Consider the following 19,523-nt stretch of genomic DNA (forward strand, 5'->3'; position numbering starts at 1 on the left):
TGAATGGAGCTCCTCGTTCGCAGCTTGTTGAACACTTAAGAAAAACCTGTGTGATTATTTTACTTCTCCCTCTCCCTCACTCCTCTGCAGGGCATGGCAGTGCTCAAGGTGCTGTGCCAAACCCACGTCAAGAGGCCCAACCATCAGATAAAGGGGTGATGAGTGTTGCTCAGTGTGCCTCCCCTCACTACACCCCCGGCACTCCATGCCAGGGCCGAACTCTGCCTTCCCGTGCCAACATCTTTTAAATTGCACCTTCATGTTTGATTTGTCTCAACCCTTTCCCTCTCTCCCTCTTACTAAACAGCCACCCAAGTATCTGTGGAAGTGCAAGGCAGGCACTTCTGCTGCGGTAATAGCAGTGCGTGTATGTGAGTTGGGGGGGGAGATGGGCAAAAAGGTGGTGATCAGAGTGAGCCATAAGATCTACTCCTTGCAGCTCTACAGGGATTTATTAGACCGGGGAGTACATTAGCATCATAAAGACCCGGGAGAATGGGCCTGTGGATGGGCTGCAGACACCACCACTACACTTTAACATGCTCTGCGGCGTCAGGCAGTGTGTGTGTGTGTATGTGTGCAGATGAGGAATAAGATTACCCCGATTTAACTTAAGAAAGGCTGTTAAATGGTTTATGGATCATCCTGAAGCAGCCCTGGACTAATACATCAGGAGATGATGGAGAGAGCTGCGAAAGTGAAAAAAAAAGAGGCCAAAAAGAGGAGGAGGCAGGTGAAACTTAAAGCTGTCAGCTCTGAAAAAAATGTAACACCAGTAAACTTTATTAATATGTTCCTGTCCTGCTATGATGGGGACTTTGAAAAGGTTTTAATTCATCAGGGCAAAGAAAGAAAATATCCTCAACAGTGGCTGTTTTCTGTTCAAAAAACATACTGAGCATCACTGAACTCTGCTTGTGAACAAGCACAAAATGAGGTTGGCTTCCTAAGAAGTGTTTAAAAGAAGTTAATTGCACAGCAGCTCAGTCCTTTCCATGACTGCTGAAAGTCATATGACAGACGAGAGTTGAAGGAGACACTGGGACCTTCCTCTGCAAAATAGGTCTGTGGTGCCCCCTGGTGGACACATGGTATAACAACATTCAGCAAATTTATCTTATCTGTCTTCTGCCTATATACGCCAACTATAACTTTTCTTCAGCGACACTCTAACTATCTATCTCCCAGAATATCCACATTTCACAATTTTTTAAAAGTATTTATTTATTTTTGTTTTTATTTTTAAATGCAGAAGGGGCTTGTACAAGTTTGTTTAGATGCATGTACATTTCTTCTCCGAATTTTGTCTTTCAAGTCTTTTTTCTCCCCTTTTTTTTCTCTTGTCTGACTTGCATTCATACCCAGGAGACTTACACTATCCATAACAAGTTAGAAACCTAAAACTGATTGGTTTAAGATCAGACAGACATGTTTTCAGGCGAATAAGTCTATGAATATGCAAATATTGTTCATTTTAAAGGTTTGACTGTAGGACACAAGACGTCTAGTTCACACTGAGAAGTTCACCCTCAGCCAAGCCAAAACAATATTTATGTTCAAACCCAGTTAATATATTAATTATTAATAAGCGCACACACACACACACACACACACGCACACACACACACGCACACACACACACACACACACACACAGATTTCCCATCTCATATCAATAAAGAAAACACTAAAAGCCAGTGGATGGATTCTGGTAAAACATTTTATATTCTCAGTAAAATCAGAACCACTTTTCCCTGTTTAGTTTGCTCTTCAGAGCGCCCTCTAGTGGAAGAGTAGAGGAGGCCTGAGCAGCTCTTTGGAGTGTTGGCTGGGTGACAGTACAACATCAGTCAGACTGTGGCTGATCAGGAAAAGGCACAACACTGGCAGATAGACAGAGACAAACGCACAGTCAGTGCTACGACTCCATGGCAACGACAACTCCTCGGCTCAGAGTTTATGCGAAGTCAGCCGTCTTCCAGTCTCCATGGAAACCAAAGTCAGGGAAGGTGGAGGCATGGCAAAGACCGCCGGCCTGCTTCAGTCTGACCAGAACCACTGGTAAAGCTTACATTCATAAAATGAGCAATCTGAATTCAATCGAATCAAAGAATCACCTTTCATCTACTATGTCTGGCTCCAAATTTCAAGGTTAAAACAAAGAGAAAAATAAAATCCCAATCATATAAAAATGGCATCAAAAATGTACATAATTACTTCATCTTTCTGAAGTCAGTTGAAATCTGAAAGTTCATAAACTACTCCCCACTCCTTCCCCAATAAAACATTGGTGGCTTAAATGCCTTTATAGTGTGCTTACCGAAAATGGTTTTGTGAAGAAAGGGTAGTTTTGAAATAAAATTGAAACAGAGCTAAAACACAAATACAAATAAAATACATTTAAGTGGCTTAGTGGCATATAACATCTGAAATAAATCTTATTCCATAATTCTTCCATGTACAAATTCAGAACAATAATATAGGTTCCAGTGCTTTGGGAGATAAAATAAACAACAAAACTATATATAGTAAAGAAAACAACCACTTCTTTTAATCAAAAAAAAAAAAATCACCATCAAAGTTTTTTTTCTAACTTTATCGGTACTGATCATAAGCTATATCAAATCAAAGCCAAGCCCCAGGTTGACCACAGCAGAGGTAAAGCTCAGGTCCACCTTAGCCTGCCTCAACCATCACGGTGCCAACTGGAGCCAGTGGGTGAACAGATTCCCTTTGCTGTAGGTGGCAGCTGGAGCAGCAGACATGAGTTCTACCTCTGTGGTCGGCAGCTTCACTCGACTCCACTCGGAGGGACTGAAGCGCAGGAGACTTGTTAACGTGCTGATTTGAAAAGAGCCTCAAGGCTGCACTGCGTGCATCGTATGTATGCAAGACACTGCGTGCACATTATGCTTGTGTGTTGTAGGCGAGCGACTGCACATTTCATGTATGCCTATTTGTGAGCTGACAGAGAGCGTGAATGCATGCAAGTCTGTGCTAATGCTGTGCTTTTACAGTGAAGGTTACACTACTTCTGCTGTCGGCCGAGCCAGCAAAGCAATCTCTTTCTCTCGCCAGCAATAAACCCTGTCGCTACATCTTTCCTCCACCCGGGCCTCTCGTGCGAGCCGTGCCCCACAGAGTCAATCGGTGAGAGAAACACGAAACGTTTATCTCCTGCAGCACCGAACGTACAGCTGGTACAGAAGCAAACTCGAAAGAATTTACAGGCATAATAGAAGTTTGAACTAAGTCTAAACCCTGCTCGTGACCTCTGACCTACAAAAACATGCCTTTGGAGGGCAGCAGCTGCAAAAATCAAAAGGCACATTGATAGCGGTTATGAGCCTGGTGCAGCTCAGGTTAACATCTGCTTCGACTTATAAATGATCCTGCTTGTGTATTCTGCTGCAGTACCTGAGTATTCTGACACCTCACAGATTTGGTTGACACACAGTTTTTTTGAAGACTATCAAAAAGTTTTCTCTGCTCTCAGCAGAGTCGACATGCTCTACAGTGTCTTCTTCGGGTAAAGGTCATGACAGTGTCAAGTGTAAAACACGTAGAAACCGGGGGTCGGCAGTGTGTGTGTGTTTGTGAGAAGGTTACAGGTTACAGCCAGAAGTGGGACATATGCAATGAATTAAAAGGGCTGTCTCCTACGATTAATTGTCCATCCAGTGAGCTATAAAATGTTTCCTATAATGTGGACACTTTAAGAATATACTTCGGCTCAGCAGACTAACACCGATCTTTGTCAAACACCAAACAGCTACTGCTAGACGCCAAAGCAAACTGTGGGATAACAGACTGAGGAACAGAACAATGTGACTGGACTGCATGCAGGACCATAAAGCTATTTCCATTTTCTTCACTATCGTCCTTTCAATCATTTATGGTTGCTAAAAGAGGTTGATGTAAGGAGAAAATAACTTGTCCTCGATCAAGTGAGACAATGTCCTTGTATCCGATAACTTCAATCTAATTAACAGCTGGTTTTGTGCCTCGTTCAATTATGATTCAGAGCCACCTTTACGGAAACATGGCCGAGTGTGCTATATAACTCCTGACCTGGCAGTGCTGGTTTGCCCCTTGTAAATGCTCAGTCTGCTGGGCAAAGTTTCAAGCTGCTCAGTTTATCTTACGTGTGTGTGTGTGTGTGTATACAAATGTCTAATCACTATACAGAATATTTTCAGCTGTGAGAGTGCTGTGTACCGTCTTTTGCTCGAGCCATTTAGGGGAGACAGATAACTGTACCACAAATGAGTGTCATGGGCAGATGTTCAAACTCTGTGGAACATGTGTGTTCTGGGTGAATGATGTCACGTCCGGTGGCTGTTGTATGTGCTGTAAATGTGTTGCGTTTTACCGTCACATTTTGTGCCGTTTTACATTTTTTACTGCGACCTGTCTGAAACCTCTGCATGTGCTTGTGCACGTGTTTGTGTGAGTGAATGTGTGTGTACGTAGGCACGTGTCTACAGTATGTCTCCATCCTCTATGCTGAAGCTGGATCTGCGGCTGGAGTCAACCGAGGCTTCAGGGGACATTGCAGTGAGCAGCGGGTCTCCGCCTATAGGGGACAAGGGCTCGTCCATCATCAGGAAGCCCAGCTCACCTCTCCTCCCCTGGACATCCAATCCGCCCAGGTCGCCTAGCCCCGACATGCCGTCTGAGAAGCCGGGTATCCCATCACACAAGTCCAGCGACTGGGCAAAGTCAAAGGGCTGGGAGCTGCCTACGGATGGGAATTGGATGGGTGGCTGGGGCTGCAGGTGGTGGGGGAGCTGTGGCAGCTGCCTGGGCTGAGGCTGAGCTTGGCCCTGATGATGGAGGTGGGTTTGCGGGAGAAAGTGGTGCTGCTGGGCCTGGGGGTGAGCCTGGCTCTGGGGTAAGTGCTGGGCCTGGTGGTGGGCTTGTGCCTGGCTGTGAGAGAGGTTCTCCTCTGGGCTGGCCTCTTGTTTTATATAAGGAGCCATCAGGTCAGTCGGGTTCAGGCCAGAGGGAGAGTTGCTGGGCAGGCCGTGCAGACGAGCCTGCATCTCCAACTCCTGCAGACAGTGGGTGGAGGGCAACATCAGTCTCAATGCATTTGCTGTGATTGTGTTTCTCTGCGTGTGTGTGTGTGTGGGCGTGTTACCTGGATGCGTAGCAACAGGTGTTTGTTGGCCATCTCCATCCTTTTGAAGTTGTTCTCCACCTCCCTGGTCCTCTGAACATCCTTCTGCATGCGTTTGATGTACTCTACAGAGGCCCGCAATATAGTGCCTTTGTTCCAGCGCACATCACTGTGCGCACAGTAAAAGACAAACAGGCAATTTTTGTAGGTAAGTAACTGGCAGTAACTGATTTCATTCAAATACTTAACCCACACTGAAAATACAGTGTAGCAAAAGCAACTCACAGGTCATTGGTTTTGGGGATCATGGTGCCCAGCTCTTTGATACGATCATTGATGTTGAATCTCCTCCTCCTTTCAACTATCGAAGAGGAACGGAGAGACAAAGGAAAAGACATGATGAGGAGAACAGTGCAGAGATCTCAAAGGCATGAAAGAAGGAACAACAAAGAACTTCTTAGAGGCAGATTGTGGCCTTTGGAACTACAAAAGTCAAGTCTTAACTACAGAGTAAAGGTGACACAGAAAGGGTTTAATTCTGCAGCTGATGAGTTGGCATGATAGCGCATATGAGAAAAGTGTAGATCAGTGGATCTCTTTTTCCACACACGCACACACAAACACACACACACACACAGTCACAGGCAATTACACTTAGGTGCCAGAGCAGCAGAAATGTCCAGGTTAACCATCCACCCACTAGTTGCACTATGTCAGCTAAATCAGTGCAAGGCTGTATAAAACTGTTTATGCATGCGTGTTGGTGAATGTGTGTGTGTGCGCGTGCCTGCGTGTGCCTATGTTTCCAAGGCGTGTGCAGTACTGGAATGAAAAAGTAGCTGCATGCTGAAGGAGAGACTTACTCAGATTGTGGTTGTCTTTCTTCTGTCTCTCCTTGGCCAGCGCACGGGCTTCTGCATCTTTGCAATAACAAAAAGTGATTAACTAACGGCTTAGACTGCACAGTGTCTCAACAGGAACAGTGTTTCAGTGGTGTCGACAAATGCAACAACGTCAATTACAGGACAGGTCTTTTATAGGACTTAGTAACATCTCAGTAGTTGTGACTACAAAGTGCAAAACTTTGACTTTCGCACCTGACAGTTCACGTTTGATGGTCAGGTTGGCAGGACAGGAGTTACTGGTCATAGCAATGGCTGGCCCCTTCATTCCAGGACCCGCATACACGTCCAGGTGACTGCTAGACAAGGGGAGCTGGGGACGGCACGCACACACACAGCCACACATACACACAACAAATACACACATTTAGGAAACCAACAATCTACACAATGTCAGATCTAAACAGGTGCAGCTCACAGATCTCTGTGATACAAATGTAGGAGGAGAAAGGATCCTGTCTGTCTCATGTGAGACCACATTAGAGAGTGAAGACAGTCATATGAAAGCTTTGTTGTTCATGAACAGATTGGTATGAATGAATGAAACAGATGTTCAGTGAGTTTTGCTCTAGTTCTGAAACACCTTGCAAAGAATATGTGCAACACAATGGCATCAATGCCTATTCTGAACTCTGCAATTTAACATGTCACTAAAAATAAAGTAAAATAAAATAAGTGTTATTTGTGACAAGACTAGATCTTGAATTGAATTTAAAAGGTAATTAAAACAGAAAGTAATGTTAAACTCTCTCGTGTTAAATCTAAATTATTTCCCTCTTTTTTCTAGACTGCTGCACTCATTCGCAGCTTCTTTACACCTTTATAAGTACCTTTATGAAGTTAGTGTCCATGTTTAGTGTGCTGTATAGAGAATAGATAGCAGGAGATAATGCAATAATATCACACCTAACAGCAGCCTGCCAAACACACAGCAATGATTGACTATCATCTTATCTATCTTATCTTTCTTTATGGCTTCTCTCCTCTGCCTTCTCCAGCTCCTGAACTCACTCCTGTAGAGTGGTCTACTAACTCTTGCACTTTAGACATTGCACAACAGCTGTGATTTAGTTTTTTTTTTAGTGATATCCTTTTAATTGTACTGTATAGTTTGAGTGCGCCGGACTTCTTACACGTCGTCAGCACTGTTGTCGTGCTCCCTGAAGCGAGTGCAAATGTGAGACTGCTAATGAGGCCTGCCAGATAAAGAACTTAGAGGAAGAGATACCTTATCTACTGGCTACTGTGTCAGCTGTGAGATCAAACACATCCACAGGCATAAATACACACACACACAGACCTAAAGGCTCACATCTGTATGTAAATGATATGCTCTCTTAACAAACGCTAATAATGAGGAGGAAATTGTATTGTTGTGGTTTACAGCTTTGCCATTTGGAAAAAAAATCAAATATTAAAATGCAAAACAAAACAGAAGCCGTTCTTCAAATACTGCTGCGTGTGAGCTGTAAGTTGAGCTGTTTAGATATGGAAAATCACATCTGAAATTGTCTAGTTCACCGCATTCAACAATATAATGCGACTGGTAATTGTGATTTTGAGATGACATTATACCTCAAACGTCATTTAGGAAAAAAACACACATATTAAATGGTGTCTTCTGTAAGTATTGCAATGAAATCCCAAATATATCTCCTCCATGCCCCTGCACTGGCCTCTCATGTCCTGGCCAGGCCCCACTCCAGTGGGAACCCGTCTAACTCCACTGAACAACGGGACTCACTCAAGTGGCCCAGTGTAACCATCCATACACACTCTCTCATACACACACACACTTAAAGAGTTAAACTGCTCGCTTGTGCCTGGTATTCACTGGTGCTTTTACTCAACTTTGAGATTCCAAGAATTCCATGGAGTTTGCTGCTGTAATCCCCATCAGGATTAGCAGGTGAGTTTTACTCACTGGTGTCAGTTGGGAATAAGGCTCCAAGTTTTCTCTTCAGTTCATTTCAACGCAAAACACTTCACACAGTATCGGCTAACGGCTGCTAACATATTGATCTGTGCTTTGAGTTTCTATCTCAGTGCAATTATTGTGCTGGCTTTACACATGCCGATCATCCCCAGGGTTGATCAATTGCCTAATTTAATCATCAGTGTGATGTTACAAATACCCACGCTGACACACGTACATACACATTCATGCAGACACACTCACACTGATTAAACCAATCAGCCACAGCGGATATACTGTGAGATAAAGCTACAGGAGGCTGTTTGGGTTTCTCTCTCTCTCTCACACACACACACACACTCTGAAGCAGTGAGCCGGACAGTCGACCATGCAATCAGCTGAGCCTGCACTTATCCAGATCTGCTCATTTTCACACTTCTATTGCACAGTAAACCCCAACATGATGCTCAACATCAATTCAAACATGCAAGAATTTGTGATTCCAGTGCTGCAGAACCACCCATCAGCCTCACCCACCCCGCCGCCCCTGCTGCAGCTCATGTTATAATCAGTGACCCGTGGCTGGGAGTTAGAGTCTTCACTGCATCCGGCAAAACTGTGCTTCACTCATAGAACCAGCTAAACTACAACAACACTAATTAAAGTCATTTTAAAACAGTCTGACAAACAACAAATGCTTCACTCTCTTACCAGCTGCATTTGATCTCCTTCAATAACTTCCACAATTGCATATGTCTTATTCATCTCCTTCATCCTCCACTTCTCCTCTCACTTGGCCAGCAGTCTTTCTTCTCTATCAGGGACCAGCAGCACATGCAGCTCTCTGTGGCACCCCCACCCCTGTCCTGTGAGACTGACCTGGGCAGCACCGATCCCGTCTTTCTTCTACCTCCGGTCCCCACCAAACAAGAGTGAACTTTCCCCTAACTGGACTTTCAGCCTGTTTTCCCCTTGCACAAATTGCCCTCATCCCCCTCTCCCTCCTCCCTTCTTTTCCTCCCCCTCTCCTTCTCCACCTCCCTCTCTCTCTCTCTCTCTCTCCAAATGTCTTGTAAACAAGTTGAACTCTAACTGCTGGCAGTTTAATTGTTAATTTTCTGAGTTTCTTCCCTTAAACACAAAGCACGGTACAGTCCTTCTCTGACATGCTGGTTTCCAACTACTTCCAGCATGGTTTAAGTATGGAATGTTTAGTGTTTAAGTCAATTATACACTTTTGCATGTGTGTATGTGAGTGTGTGTGTGTTTGAGTATATGGCTGCATAAAGACATAACCTAGAGCCTCCCAAGAGAGGTTTAGTGCAATATGACAGTGGCGGCCTTGCAACATTAATTACACCCATTGTGTTTTAACAGGACTAACAACACGATCACCATCTATAATAACAGCAACATAAAGAACAGCATTAACAATGAAAGAGAGGGCTGACAAAGACAGAGAAGGACTGGACAGATGTAGGAACAGTGATTACAGGAACTACTGAAAAGCCAACGTCTGAGTACTGATGACTCGGCACATCCAACCCTATGACTCATTTAGGCCAGACTGGGCCCAAAATATAACCTGAAGTGGATTAGGGTTTCAGCCAAAACAAGTTTAGTGAATACAGCTTTAGAGAATTCTAGTGTGGTATTTTAAAGGTGATGCGTTCAAGGTGCATAACTGATGTGGACCAACACAGAACATGTGTTGCATTGCAGTTTGTTAACAGCTAATATATTCTTGAGTAATTCTACTAACATAGAGCGAAAACAAAAAAAGTCTATTTTAATGAGTCATTTTGTCTATTATTGATAATAATAAAGTAATTCTAAGGCACAATTATCTGCTTATTTGTCAGTTTATTCAATAATTTGGTAATGATTTAAAATGAGGCAATAGCTGAATCATCTCATGCTACTGGACACTTTTTGGCAAAGATTTTACTTCACTTTATTTCGAAGAATATTGCATGTTGCTTTTGTTCTTCGGAAAAGATAAATCAAGGCAAGAGAGTTTTTTATTCATCCCAAAATCACAAATTTGCCTCAAAGGGTTTTACAATCTGTGCTGAATATAATATCGTCAGTTCAAATAAGGAAAAACTCCCCCCAAAAACCTCTTTAATTTTCCTGAAATAAGTACTAACCTCTCTGGTAGTAACCAAACCTAAAATATTTAGCTAAAAAGGTGTAAGTTGGAAACAAAGTGCAGTAGTCGTATAAAAGAAACATTAACACCTTGTGAGTGGGTGGGCTCCACTTACTGTGTTTGGCATCTGGACAGGGTCAATGTATCCCTGAATGTCATCGTAATTGGACTGCATGCTGATGATGTCATCAATGACCTCATCCATCTGAAAAGAAGCAGGGGAAGAGTGTTATTTGTGTGATTATGACAAGTTTAAACACCTGCACATTTTCACATTTTGCAAATACCACACAGACGACTGTCACTACTCGTATGTTAATTAAAGCTACTGAAACCTGATGTAGGCCTCCAGGTGAACTCGCCTGCAGGTGCATGTCTCACTCAAGACTTTAAAGATGACATGTATGTCATGGAGAATAACTGGAAAGACTATTTTCTGTCAGAGAGACTAAAGGAAGTGAGGTCGATAGTTGGAGAAAGGGGAGGAGCAGAGCTGGTCAAAGTCTGCATAGTTCAAAGGGCCTCACATTCTGCTGTTTCTCTGTCCCTTGTTAAGATGTAATTACTCCCGCAAGGCCATAATGGAGCATTTAAATTCCAATGATAGCCACTCTCAGTTATCGCAAGTTAGTTAACACGTTCATTCACTCACCTACTGTGTGCACGACACATTAGCACCACTGCTCTTACAAATGCTGCTCCAGCCTACCAAGGCCCAATTAAATCATTACGGTGCTTTCATAAAATGTGAAGATAATGTCACTTTGCGGGTAATATTCAATCCTCATAATTTTATATAGGAGTGTAATTAAGTCATATTTTATGGTTATTTGTTCAGACTGGCTATTGTAAATTGTACTTTAGGACGTAACCAGGAATTAATGTTTATGGGTTTATGTTTGCACCACTGTCTCAACCTCTTTCTCGTGGCTGGAGCCGATGTTGAGCATAGCCATGGGGCTGTTGGGGGCGCTGTTTCCAGACATGAGCTGCTCGGTGCGCATGTGTGGGGAGTGTATGGGTGGGGGGGCAGACGCCGAACCCCCTGTAGGTCCCATGTTTGTGGGAGGAGATGGTGGCACCAGCCCTGCTACCGCGTGGACCGTCTATGGGCAGAGAGAGAGGGTGTCAATGACAGCGTGCTGACATATGTAAATGTACTGCTGTGTTTGTGGAGTTGATCTAATGAGAAACAGACAGACATAAACAGACACAGAGCAGAGGCATCCAGAAAAGTACCTGTTTGGTGGCATAGGTGGTGGACAGGTATTCTTTAACCTGTTGCTTCAGAGACTGACGGATGTGGTAGTCTGTAGGATTCTCAAGGTGGGTCTGCACCTGTGTCAGGATCGGACAGTAGAAGGATGTGATTGATTATCATTACATTATCAATTTTGCACATTGCTCCAATTCTTTGCTGAAGCTGTTAATGATTCCCTCTTGACCAATTTTTGGCGTAAATTTTTGGCGTAAATTATATTCAGGATTTATCATCAAATCGTCAAAGTTGACCATAAATGATTTGATCTCCGAGTCAGTTCATCATCTACAGCTTCAATCAATTTTTAACTCCAGTACTCTTAATCAAGAGGAAAGGCTGCCATCTTTGGCTCTCAAATCAAACCTTAATGCTACATTTTGAAAGATGCACTTGCATTAGCTCAAAGGGATGCAGCTGTAAGAGTAAGCCAGCAAAGACAGCACATTTTTAGGTGACCATATCCATATTTTCACTGCAAACATTTCATTTTGCCATGGTAGTCCACTTATAACATACACTCACAGATTTGAGCATTTTTTTTTCCTATTTTGCAACGGCTCAAGGCCCACATGAAACACAAACAAAAACAGCTGAACACTGATGACACTTCCAATTTAAATGATACATAAATATTTAGTGTGTTCTTCTTCTTATTAGCTCAGCATGGTTTAACAGTAATATTTAAAACACACAATACATTATGAGCATCAGAAGAATACCAGATTATCTCTGTCCCATAACACTGTGGCACTGGGCCATAGAGGCGTTAATACGGTAACAATGACTGCAGGAGCAAAGCCACTCTAAATCCTATGGTGTGGCCACACAGAGCAATGGACTGGTCTCATTCCTTCACATCAAAGAGTAAGAGGCCTGCTCCCCATTACTCCTGAGAAAGACTGAACTCCTCAGCCCTCCAAAACCCCCTCTGTTTTATAACCAACAGCAGGATTATATCAAATGAACCAGAAACTTTTCAATAAATACATGTTTTTGCACCTTCACGCCACTTTGTGTTCATGTGTTTTTTCAGCAAATCTTGACACTCTGGATAAATACACATGACAGGCTGTCAGCTCTAAATATGTCTGGGCGTCATGAGCCGGGGAGCAACAATTCAGTCATAACAATTCGATCTGTTAGGCCGAGCTCTGTCAGCACAGATGAAGTCCAAAAAACACAGCGCAGGAGGCGTGACAGGCTCGGTGAGACTGATGGACAGACAGCTCACCTTGTCCACAAGATGACAGGAAAGACAGTGACAACTCCAAACACACATGCATGCGCACAGAGTAAACTGTTGATACAGCCTACTGCCTCACACAGTCACCAGAGCACACAAACTGTGCAGATTTACAGTTAAAAATACCACAAGGCAACACAAACATGCACACAATGGACTATTGCACAAACCCACAAACACACAGCATCAAAGATAAGGACACACACAAGCATCTTAGGAATCAGGCAAAATGTCACTTCAGCATTATCTTCCCTGTCTGACTCAGACTATCTGCATCGCTTCTGTCTGTCCTATCGCACAACATGTCAAACCTCTCTTATCTACCAGTCTTCCTCCGCCCTTCTGTCCCCCTGCCTGCTTGCTGCTCCACCACATTTTTCTCTCTCTGCCTTTTTTTCAAATCTGATCCCTGATTCTCCCCCGTGTGGCAGTGCTGCTGTGCGACATTCTCACCCCTGCCAAGCCCCTCAGTGCGATCTGTTTAGCACTTCGCCTTTGTGGTGTGTCTGCATTTTGACCAGAAGTGAGGCACAGAGATTTTACTGCACTCATTACTGTAGTCTGCAGCAGGATGGAGGGGATTCTGTGTTCAATGAACGATGGATCAAATCAAAAATTCAGTTATTTTTCTTTTCCTGCCAAAATATTTCTAAGTAAGTAATTTCCAACCTTCAGCCTTCTAACCTGAAACAATACAGTCCAATGAAGCGATTAACATATCAACATAACAATCTGTTGTTCTATCATTTTCAAACATTCACTCCAACTTCTCAAACTTGAGGATTTGCTGCCTTTGTCTTTCATGTCATATTGAAATCAAAATCTTTGTCATCACCCTGGACTCTTTGAAATTTTGAAGGGCAATTTCAGACATTTTACTGGCTAATTGAGCAACTGATTTTGTAAGAAACCTTCCCCAAAAAAGGACATTTGTTGATAATTAAAATGATGATTTGCTGCAGCCCGACTGACCTTGAGAACCTCCACGGGGACCTGCATGCTTTGGTAATGCTGTGGGGTGCTAATGGCTGGGGTGGGTGCAGGTGGCCCAGCCATGCGCTGCTGCATGTACTGCAGGGCTGCATTCTGCTGCTGCTGCTGCTGCTGCTGTAGCTGCTGCTGCCTCTCACGCTGCTCCTCTTGCTGCAGCTGGTCTCGCATCAGCTGGACACACAGACACACACACACACACACACACACAGGAATGTTTATTAAAGCAGTATGACCTATAAACTGACTGTAGTGGGTGATGCTCCTTTTGGCTTTCTGCTTTTTCAAATGTGGACACCACAAGCTGGCATCTTATTAACAGAGCCTGACTGGTGACTCACACATTTTAAAATCACCCTGTAACAAGAGCATGTACAGTAAATGCCAAATAGCAATGCCAGATTTATCGGTGGAAATAATGGTTGCTGCAGATAGATGCCCTTCAAATGCTCTGACATTGCCCAGAGTGTCTTCCTGTCCGATGTCGACTCAATCAAACGACACCACACACAGACTGTGATGTCCACAGCTAATCACCGGGTTGTATGTCCTGCGTATTTGATGGTGGACGGTAGTTGTGTTGTACCTGCATCCGCAAGCCGATGCGTGAGGCCATTGCTGGGGGGCGAGGGGGCAGGGGAGGGCGAGCCGACGTCAATGCACCGCAGTCCAGCCCGAGAGGTAGAAGAAGCTGTGGACGAGAAGGGAGTGGAGAAAAACGTGAGAGTTGGGCCAGGGGAAGGAAAGGGGGGACAACGAGGTGAAAAAAGAGGATAGTGGAAATGAACAGAACTGTAGGTAAAGTTAGATCTGCTGTGAAATGTAACCCTCTCTATCAGTGCCTGCAGGGATTCCTAAACAGTGAGAGTGGCTACCAAGAGTGAATGTAGTGTAAACACTTAACCTCTCCTCTTTACCTCTCTGTAGAGAGGCCAGATTCAGTGAGTAATTGTTAATGGGTGCAGTTGTGATAGGAAGAGAGACGTGGGAGGAGAAGGGGAAGTGTGCAATGTTGTGATGCGCTTTTTTTCTATGTTAACTGAGCCATGTCTTTGTGGTCAGGTGCTCTTTGTATTATACGCTGACTTACATTAACTTGAGTGTTAGTTTTGCCTGTGTTTCTTTAACAGTGAAATTGATTCTAAACTGTAGTTTGGGCAGCCCCCCTCCTCATTTTAGGATGGCAATCACAAAATATAACCTCAGTTCATGCTAATTATGACACTGCTCTGTCCATCCAAGCTAAGGCTAAATACATCCCGGACCTATCATTGTCTACACAGAGATGAAACAGATACTCATGTTATTCTGTTTAAGACACCACACGAGCATATTTTCAGCATTAGCAGCTGCCTGTCAGCTCTGGGACAGTGGATTTTTCCGCTGATGCCGCTCCACATACAGTTGCGTCTGAAACCTTGATGCACCGCTGGGCAAGTTGTGCCTGCAACTCACATGCACTCTATGTTCCCTTTGAATCACCCAGTCAACTTTTTATAAGCTGTTCAAAGACGAGCTGTAAGACTTCTAATCCTGTTTACCAAGTGTGTATGCCTTAGAGCACCCACTGCGCATGTCTCTGTCTGTCTGTATGAGGCCTCGGAGATCTGCCTCTGGAATAAATCAGGCTCTTTAAAGGATGTGCAGTGATGCTCATGTGATGTCTGACTTGTACATAAACATATGAAAAAGAGTCCAGAGTGCTTGTCATGTCTAGGCGTCACTACTTATAATTTATGATGGGTTTTTTTGCATCTCAAATGTTTTGTTTTGTTTTTAAAAACCTAATGTGAGAATAAGCAAACTAAGGCTCTGTCCCACCACTGTGTCTATCAATTAGGCTACAAAGCTATTTTTTAATTGTCTGTTTGTCAATGTTAGCTGGACTTTAACACATCACATAACTCTCTTTTGATATCTGAATGGTGCTTTGTAAATTTACCTTTGCTTTACAAACTTCCAAAGCCATGTAAGGAGAGGACAAAAAGGGAAATAATAGTCAAGTGTTTATGAATAAATCAGGATGTAATTTAGTTCTAAGTGAGCACACCTCTTAGTTATTATTGACTGCTTGTGTTATTGCACTGGGCTCTGTCGTGCAGTTAGAGCAAACTGAGGCACATAAGCATATGTCATATCTATTCTCATGGCTGAAAGGGGGCACTGGGATGAAGGAAGTTACCAGTATCGCTTTCATGCCCCCAACCATGTCCTTCCAAAAAAACTGCGAATTGTGAGACACTTCCTCGATAATGGTGGAGAGCTCTTGTGGGAGTCATGTGGTCTTGTTGTTCTTGGGTGATCATGTGAGCAGAAATGAACACCCATAAACCCTTCACAACACATCCTCCTCTTTTCTCTCACGCACACACGCTCACAAACAAGCATACATGCACACACTCAGTGGGGAGTCCCAGGACTGATAGTTCCCCTTCTGCCATGACTTGTCATCATCCCCTGAATAACAAAGCTTGTCTGGACCCACAGAGGTGTGATGAAACCCACCAAGGCCCAGATTTCAACTCTATTCTAATGTGTAATGCTAATGTTCTGTGAGACAACTAGATACAAAGAAGCAGCGACAGGGACATCAGGGTCTACGCAGCCAATCAGAATCCGATTCCTTCAGTCTCTCATCAGAAACACTGTCTGTATATGGTCATAAAGAGAGAAAGACTCAGAGAGAGAGAGAGAAAAGCTCATTGTGCGTGAGGTACAATAAGAAGGGCAGCTCCTATTGAGGACTGAAGCCGCCTGTTGTCCAAAGTGTACATTTCAGCACCCCGAGGGGGCACACACTGCCCGCTTTGTGCCCACTGGATGGCCCACATGAAAAACACACACCCATGCAGAGAAACACATTGAAACGCACACATTCCAACACAAACATGGAGCAGAACTTGGACTCAAGGACGCACTCCACACCAGCAGCTCCAGACTTCCAAAACGGACTAAAATACTCTCATATCCATAAACAGAGAGCATGAATCACAGCAGGGATTTTTCTGTAACACTCACAGCTTTTGCACCTACTGCTAACTTTAGAGACTGTCCCTCTTGTATTAGAGTTGTCTCTTTCAAGGTGCTCAGTCACACTGTCAAAGAAACAAGTGTGCTGATACACATACACACAGTGGTGGAATGCTGCACAGTGTATTTATAGAGCCTGACAAATGGGGTGATTACGTCTCCAAACTCAATTGGGAAGGTAGGAATGCCGGCCAGAGGAGCATGTGTGCTCAGAGAGTCTATGGATAGACCCGTATGCTGTTCAGACTGTGAATCCATTTGAGGCAAATTTGTAATCTGAAAAACACACTAATTTTATAAATAAGACTAAAACGGTCTTGACTTCCTGTGCAGATCCATTATATTATATAAGCAACCAAATTTCAGCACTTATCCATAGCAGCTACTCCATAACAAAACATCAGCACTGACATCATGCACCCATATGTGGCACAGTTTGGCTCTCTGACACAGGTTTGAATCCCCTGTGAATGAGCAAAGAAGTTCCAACTTCATCAGGTTTGGTTGAGAGTTTCCACAAGTAAAGATTACAGTGGCCTGGCTCTGCAAGAGGAAGCTGCTTATGACACCAGATGTAGCAGCTGCAGTGTTTACATAACACTACCAAACTTTCCAACATGTGTGAAGTATGTCTCATATAGCCTCCAACAGTGACTAAAGCATGCTACATAATATATATATCCTGAACACATGTACACACACGCTGGCAGGATATCACTTCCTGATATCATATGGTGACACACTGCTACCAGGCAGCATGATCTCCCACATGGGCCTTCCCATTGCCTGGCATCCACTGGGGTAAGCAGGCATCTGTGACGCAGTATGAGCACACTGCGGCCATTGTGTGTCCAACGCTGTGATGTCACAGCCCCTTCACTTCAAACACTGACAGCCAGTGGGAGGATACAGAGCGGAGGAAGCCTGTGTCACAGGTCAACTCTGAATTGTGCCACAGATTGGTCACAAACATACATGCCAACTATAATCGCACAATACAGAGAGGTGTGCAAAACATTGCATGCATTAAACACGCTGTGCATTTTGTGATGACAGCTGTAGACGCATGTGCAAAGTGCAACACATACACATTCATAGATGCAAACACACAAGTACACACACACACACTTGGGGGCAGTGTGGGGCCATGGCACCTGTGCTCAGACACATGGTGTTAATTTGTGGATTGTTTATTTTTAGAATACACTGTGCAACGCCAAGAAAGTGTGCATACACACATACACCTAGGTGCTCTCTCACAACAAAGAGCATGTGCAGCCACACGTATGCAGCTGCAGCTGCTTCACGGAATTCAGAGACAATTTACAGACTAAAAGTAAAAGGAAATCGCTCAAGGTCACAGAAATGCTTGTACATCTTTTGACAAAGTGAGTTTAACCTGGCCAGGCCCTGCTCTGAGACACAAACACTTTAAGAGCACTGTTCAAGAAATGTACATCCTCACTCACAGGGTAAAAACATTCATGTTTAAGTCATGCTTGGTAAAGAAATTTCATTTTGCATCCTGTGTATACGCATTGTTAATTATCTGTGACATTTTGATACAAAGTTTCACGCTATTAAACACTTAGTTCGACTTCCTGTTAATATCATGAAGGTTCCAAATGTGACACTGCACTGTGCACTTCACCAGCCTTCCCATCATTGCACAAACACATGCACACTCACACCAACACACACACCCGCTTTCCGCATTAAGCTATCTGTCTGCCTGCTCTAATGACTAAAATAACCCCCCTGCTCTCTGTTCTCCTTTTCAGGAACACCCTGTTCCCCTGCGCTATGGTGAGTGTTTTTTTTTTGTTGTTGTTTATGTATGTGCATGTGTGGTTTTGTGTGTCTGTAGGCAGGTGGGGGTAAGAGGGGGACGTGCACATAAACGGGGCGCTTATAGTGTGCACATGTATTATTGCTCTACAGCATCTGTCAGCTTTTGAATAGGCTCTTTCACAACGTGTAAACAGACCAACAGTTTTAATATTCCAATATTCCTAAAACGCTGCCACCACACACTCAACGAGTACGGTTGGTAGGATTATGTGACAGGGCTGGCATGGCAAGTATGGGGTCCTTACCCCTTCCTCTTTGGTCTCACACACACACACACGCACAAACAGCTGTACCCCTTAGAGACAGAACGCACCGAACTATTCTGCACAGACATGCAGACAGACAGACGGGCAGTCAGATCACTTTCAAACAGTCAGGACTGGTATTCTGTTGGGTCAACTGCTGCTTTAGATATAAAAACCCTCCTGTTACCAGCTCACATCTGTACTTCTGACAACAGATGCTGTTACATCATACAAGGGTTATGTATGCAGAGTGGATGAGGTCTTATTTCTATTTAAGTGTTAATGCAGGGTAGCTCCACAATCGATGAATGAGTGGATTTCTACATTATAATATATATAGAAGCACATTAATGCGTAGAGACAGATGCATTTAGACACATGTTCAGTTACCTTTTTGAGAGGAAAGGGAGTTCACAAGTAGAAGTATGCTCTGCTGATGCTGCTGACTACATGTCTGGATGCTGGAGAAAGTGGATGACAATCTGCAGAGTGGAGGTCATGGGGCACAGAGATGAAGAAAGGCGATGGAGGTGTGAAAGGAAATAGAAAGACAGACAAAAACAAAGAAAAAAAGATGATTGTTATCAAATGTAAAACAGCAAAGATGGACAGATGGAATGAACAGCAGTAGCATAAAATATGTGACTGTGACTGATGTGTGGAGACGCAACAGAGGAGGCAGTGGAGTGTTCAAGAGGGGGAAGCAGCAGGTGTGCAACACGCTGAAGAACGTAGAGAAGAGAATTTCCACGGCGGAAGCAAGGGAGGCAACAGACCATGGTTAAACCTTTGACACATTGTTTAGTTTAGTGT

General features: G+C 43.8%; 1 protein-coding gene across 7 annotated transcripts in view; it reads right to left on the reverse strand.

Moving 5' to 3' along the window:
- Positions 1-1,701: 1,701 nt before the first annotated feature.
- Positions 1,702-19,523, reverse strand: part of tfeb (transcription factor EB) — a 31,003-nt gene continuing 13,181 nt past the window's right edge. For 2 of the 7 annotated variants that reach the window (XM_041952797.1, XM_041952813.1), the window contains exons 2-12: positions 19,101-19,192; positions 14,171-14,275; positions 13,567-13,758; positions 11,330-11,428; positions 11,008-11,196; positions 10,206-10,295; positions 6,219-6,336; positions 5,985-6,041; positions 5,407-5,482; positions 5,143-5,299; positions 1,702-5,053 (exon numbers count right to left, since the gene is read on the reverse strand). In XM_041952797.1, the coding sequence (XP_041808731.1) occupies positions 4,481-5,053; positions 5,143-5,299; positions 5,407-5,482; positions 5,985-6,041; positions 6,219-6,336; positions 10,206-10,295; positions 11,008-11,196; positions 11,330-11,428; positions 13,567-13,758; positions 14,171-14,200 (1,581 nt within the window). In that variant the 5' untranslated portion in view covers positions 14,201-14,275; positions 19,101-19,192 and the 3' untranslated portion in view covers positions 1,702-4,480. The remainder of the gene's footprint in view (positions 5,054-5,142; positions 5,300-5,406; positions 5,483-5,984; positions 6,042-6,218; positions 6,337-10,205; positions 10,296-11,007; positions 11,197-11,329; positions 11,429-13,566; positions 13,759-14,170; positions 14,276-19,100; positions 19,193-19,523) is intronic. The other 5 variants (XM_041952804.1, XM_041952820.1, XM_041952839.1 and 2 more) reach the window with 4 other exon arrangements.

Source organism: Chelmon rostratus, chromosome 2, assembly GCF_017976325.1.
Source record: "Chelmon rostratus isolate fCheRos1 chromosome 2, fCheRos1.pri, whole genome shotgun sequence".
NCBI lineage: Eukaryota > Metazoa > Chordata > Actinopteri > Chaetodontiformes > Chaetodontidae > Chelmon > Chelmon rostratus.